Source organism: Monoraphidium neglectum (assembly GCF_000611645.1).
Source record: "Monoraphidium neglectum strain SAG 48.87 unplaced genomic scaffold scaffold01698, whole genome shotgun sequence".
In the NCBI taxonomy this organism is placed as follows: domain Eukaryota; kingdom Viridiplantae; phylum Chlorophyta; class Chlorophyceae; order Sphaeropleales; family Selenastraceae; genus Monoraphidium; species Monoraphidium neglectum.
In genome coordinates, this window is record NW_014011930.1 from 1,133 (window position 1) to 6,373 (window position 5,241).

At 66.7% G+C, this 5,241-nt stretch overlaps 1 protein-coding gene across 1 annotated transcript in view; it reads right to left on the reverse strand.

Annotated features, from left to right (window-relative positions):
- Positions 1-2,954: 2,954 nt before the first annotated feature.
- Positions 2,955-5,241, reverse strand: part of MNEG_8747 (ATP-dependent DNA helicase RecG) — a gene marked incomplete at both ends in the record, with an annotated part of 9,926 nt that continues 7,639 nt past the window's right edge. The window contains 5 exons of the mRNA XM_014042781.1: positions 2,955-3,240; positions 3,496-3,603; positions 3,823-3,978; positions 4,358-4,686; positions 4,933-5,128. Of these exons, the coding sequence (XP_013898235.1) occupies positions 2,955-3,240; positions 3,496-3,603; positions 3,823-3,978; positions 4,358-4,686; positions 4,933-5,128 (1,075 nt within the window). The remainder of the gene's footprint in view (positions 3,241-3,495; positions 3,604-3,822; positions 3,979-4,357; positions 4,687-4,932; positions 5,129-5,241) is intronic.

Here is a 5,241-nt window from a genome sequence, read left to right on the forward strand (position 1 = left end):
CCGCCACTTGAGCGGCGTCGACCTGTCCCTGCTCGGACGGCTGCACGTCGCCAAGTCCACCATGGCGTCGACCGTGGTGCACATCGCGTCGTTCGCGGGTGCGCCCGAGCGGCAGGCCGCGGCACTCCAAGCCATCATCGACAGCTACATCTACAGCAACCCCCCCAACCCGGCCACCGACGACAGACCCCTGATCCACCGCCCGCCCAGGGCGGCGGTGTGCCTGCCGCGGGAGGTGGGCCGCCTCGGGGCCCCTGACGTGCGGCTGCAGGCCACCGCGCTGCTCGCCAAGACGGCGGCGCGGCTGGTGCACCCGCAGCGCTGCGTGTGGAAGGATATCTACCGTCGGCGCTACGACACCGAACTCCCGGGGCTCGGTATTGGCGCCATGCCAACCACGCAGGTGCTCGGCACCTCGCTACCCCCGTGTAACCGACTGTCTATAAAAAAAACCACGCTTCGGCCGCGACAGGCCGCGCCGGGGCTCCCACGGCGCCTCGGCGCATACTGGGCGGCACTTCAAGCGACGCGCCTGCATCGCCTCGTCCCTCCGGGCGCCATGCTTGCCCACCAGGTCGCCCGCGAGCCCCTCGCTGGAAACGCGGCAGTAGGCCGGGCGGCACCGCCTCAGCGCTGGCGCGGCGGCAAGCTGCGGCCGAGTGGAGGGTCGCGGCCCGGCTCGGCAACCTCGACTGGTCTGACCAGGCTGCACCACCAGCCGCCGTGGCCGCTGAGTGGTCGGCCCCCGCTCGGCCGCTGGCACCCGTGCCGGAGAGGATCGCATCCATCCTGGTTGTATATGTCGGCGAGCTGTGCGTCTGTCGCGTGGCCCCCGGCCGACACGCGTCGGCGCCCTGGCGGCGCGCCGAGCCTCTCGGCAAAGCCTTCACATGGATTACAAAACAGAAGTCTGCCTGCTGTCGCCGCGCCTCCGCGTCGAGGGCCCCCAGGTCGATGGCATTGCACTGTGGGTTGCGCCCGGTGTATGGCCCTCCGGCGGGGGCGGGATCTCCCTGTAAGTCCTTGAGGGGCTGGAAGCCTCGCTCGCTCCGGCTGCTAGCGTGTGGTCTGACCACGCGCTGGCGGCGACGTCGCGTCTGTGGCGGGCTCGGGCGGCCGCATGTGTGCAGGAATTGTCAGTCTCTCGTGTAACTTCACATTTATGCAAAAAAATTCGTCCGGGGCAGAGGGTGTTGGACCAGCATCACGCGCAAACGCTGGGACCCACGCGAACTATGCGATCAAGAACCGGCACGGCCTTTCCTGCTCATGGATGTACACGGTGTTTTCGCACATGTGTTTTCAGGATGAGCCCTCATGTGTAACTACATGCATCGTCAGAAAGCACGACTGAAACGGATTGCGATTTGTGATGGTTGCAAACTCGAAACAACGTGCACCTCAACAATGTTGACCAGGGGTTGACCAGGGGTTGACCAGAAGTTGACCACCTGGGTCTTGACCACCTTGCTCACGGGCCAGTCAACGTGAGCGACCCTGTGAGCGGCCACACAAAATCAATTGTTGCTGATCGTAAGGTGGAATGTGTTCCAGCAGGGGGGCTGCATGTAGGGTTTTTTTAATACATGTGAAGTTACACGAGAGACTGACGACACCTGCGAAGATGCGGCCGCCCGAGCCCGCCCCAGACATGGCGTCGCCGCCAGCGCGTGGTGGGACCGCAAGCTGGCAGCCGGAGCGAGGCCCCCAGCCCCTCAAGGACTTACGAGGAAACCCCGCCCCCGCCGGGGGGCCGCGCACTGGACGCAAAACACCGCGCAATGCCACCTGAGAGCGAGTAGTGATCATTGCGGGACCGTGAGGAAGGCTGCGGCTGCGGGGAAACCCGGGAAAACCGCCTGGCCCGAAGCTGACGCCTGGCCAGCCCTGTCCTCCCACCTCGAAAGCGGCCCGGGCCGAGGGGGAGTGAGCTCACGATCCATTCAGGACAAGAAACAGCATGCCAGGCCGGCACACGCGCCTGGCCTGAGCGAGGCCGCGATTAATGAGAGACCGAGGCATGAAAGCATGTCAGAGCACACGAAACTGAAGGACCTGGAAGTTTAGCACCTGCGTGCCCCACTCCGTTTGACACCACTACGGCGGCCCAGCCACCACCGGCGGCCCGCCGGTGCCGGCGGCCCCGCAGCCGCCGCCGCTCGGGTTGATCGCTGGTGGCAGCAACTGCAATTGCGACAGCGGCCATGGAGGCGATGGATGGAACCCGCACGCTTGCTGCCCGGTGCCCTGGCTTTGCTGGGACGGTTACGCAAGATGCACCTTGCCCCTGGCTGCAAATGTTACCCAGGCCACCCCACCCCTTCGCGTGACATTTCGAATTTCTCTGAGCAGCAAAGAGCTGAGGGTGCTGCTGATGGAAGCGATGACGGGTCCTTGAGGTCACCTGTGACTGTAGGCCTACATCGTACCTCGCAACTCGCCTGCGTGCACCTCCCATGCATGCTGTGAACGCCTGCTTGTTCAACTGTCCATTGTGCATTCAAAGGACTGCGGGACGACGCTGCAACAGTTTACCCCATCCCTGCTGCCCGCGCACAAGCTTGTCGGGCATCAATGGAAAGGGGGACTATGAACAGCATGAAAGGGGCCGTCCCATTCACACCATGAAGTAGTGACTAGGAGCTATGAAGATGGCGGTATTACCAGCCGGAGGGGAGTGCAATGAGGGCACTCGTTTTGCTGTCCTGATGCAAGAAGGTGTTGAGACAGAGTTGGTGTACATGAAACTGACGGACACGGTGCCGTCAAAAACCTCACAGAATCGATGGTAACATGTACTAATGAGCAAAGGCAGACACACATACGTGTGAACGGAGCTGTGTCAAACAAGCTAGCGGGAGTCTGTGCAGAAAGCTTGCGTAGAAAGCAAAAAAAGTCAATTTGCACAAAAAAGTGGAACATCGACCGTGCCTGCCCCCTGCACGTCTGTGGTGTCACGCCCCACTAATACCAGCTTTGCCGCTGCCGCGCCTGTTGCCGCCGCCGTCTACCCCGTCCCCTGCCCCAACGCCGCTGCTCGGCGCGTCCGCCGTCCAGAAGCCGTACGCCAGCAGCGCCGCCTTCAGCTGCGGCGTGAGGCGCTGCGAGCTGAGGGCCTCCGCCGCGGCCGCGCGCGCGTGCTCCATGAGCTGCGGCGTCCGCTTCAGCTCCTGCATGCAGAGCGCGGACAGGCCGCCGCGGCTGCCCGACTGTTTGATGCCGAACGGGTCTCCGGGGCCCCTGATTCGGCACGCAGGCGGTCACAGGTTGCGGAGTGGGAGGCCGTACTGTGCGCCAGGTGCCGATCACCAAACAGCCAGTGTGGCAGCGGCCCGTAACGCTGTGCTTGCAGGGCTTTGCGTCATACAAAAGCAGGCGAGCATGCATGGCCATCACCCTGAACACCATCCCTGTGAGCGAGTCAGCAGCCCGTCACGGTTTTTGTCTCCAGCCGTGGTCGTCGGGCCCTCTTCACCCTCCCCTGGCCCTGCTCACCTGGTCTGCAGGTCGGCCTCGGCGATGTGCAGCCCGTTGTGGCTGCGCTCCATCACCGCCAGCCGCGCGAGCGCCGCCTTGTCGCCGTCAGGGGCCATCAGGAAGCACCTGCCCGGCCCAAAGGGGGGGGGCGGCACAGGGCGCCAGGGTTGGCAAGAGGCAGGAGGGGGCCGGACAATGCAGAGTCCAGACAGGCAGACCGAGCGTGCGTGCGGCCCGCTTTGCCGGCGGCGGCCGCCTCGACGTCCACGGGCACAGGCACGGCCGGCGGTGCGCCGCTCGGGCGCGTGTGGGCCAGCGCAGCCCCGACCGCGCCCGCTTGCCCACCTGCTGTGACGCGCGCCGCGCCCGACGCGGCCGCGGAGCTGGTGCAGCTGCGCCATGCCGAAGCACTCCGCGTTCTCCACCAGCATGACCGAGGCCTCGGGCTCGTCGATCCCGACCTCCACCACAGTGGAGGCTATCAGCACTGGGGTCTCGCCGCTGAGATGAGGGGCAGCAGGCGTGAAGGTAAGGGGTGGGGGGGCTAGGAAGAGAGGGGGCAGGGTTTCATTTACTAGGAGAAAGCACCGTCGGGTCGATGGAGATTGGGAGGGCGACGCACGCGTGGTGTATACATGTGCTCACGTCATTTGCATGCGTGTGCACGTGTTTGTGAACGCGCCCTTCCGCACTTGGAGCCGCAGCCCCGCGCCGTCCAAGGCCTCTGCCCTGCCCCACGCCCGTCGCCCGGCGACCGACCCCCTCTTCCCTGCATTCTCACCCTCGCCCCGCCCGTCCTCAGCCACACCAATACCAAACCCCCAGCCGACCCCATCAGGCAGCAGCCGGGCCCCGGTCCCGCCCCCCTTCCCCCACCCACCTGGAGAACTGCTGCAGGGCGCGCGCCTTCTCGTCCCCTGACATGCGCCCGTGCAGCAGCCCCACCCTGTGCTCCGCGCCAAACACGTTGGCGCGCGACAGCCGCGCGTACTCGTCCATCACAGTCCGCCGCGGGTCGCCGGCCGCGCCCTTGCAGTCCTGAGCCTCCCCGCCGCCGGCGGCGCTGCTGCTGCCTTTGCCGCCGCCGCTGCTGCTGCTGTCGCTGCTGCCGCCGCCGCGCGCCGCGTTGGCGGCGGTGCTCAGGACGAGCGGGCAGACGATGTAGACGCGCCCGCCAGCTGCCAGCTCCTGCCTGATGACGTCATACACCTGGGCGGCGCGAGGACGGGGTTTAGCGGAATTTGGGGGGACAACCAGACGCGGCGCACCCGGCAGAGCGCAGCGTGGCGCCCGACTGAGGCGCGGCCCCGCTGCCATGGCACGCCCGTGATTTTGACAATGCGAGGGGGGCGCGTCTAGGTGCGCGCATGGCCGCCAAGCTCAGCGCGGCTGTGGGGAGGTATGGACTTCCGCAATGAGACGTCGATCCCGGGCATACTGCAGCCCCGCCCGAACACTAGGCTGGCCCGAGGCAGCGGCGGACACCCCAGCCTCGGGCCGCCGTGCGCGAGCCAGCGCTGCGCCGCGCGCTGCCGTGCCGCCGCGCCGCACCTCTTCGCGGCCGTGCGCGTCGTCCACCACAACACGCGTGGCTATGGGGCTGCGGCCGGGGGGCATCTCGTTGATGGTGCTGAGCACCAGGGAGCCGTACCTGGGGTGGGCAGGGGCGGCAGGGCAGGGAGGGGGGGCAGGGCCAAGGGTCGAGGGCGAGTGACGGGGAAGGGGGGTGCGGCGGCGGCAGCCGGGGCGGCGATGATGGCGGCG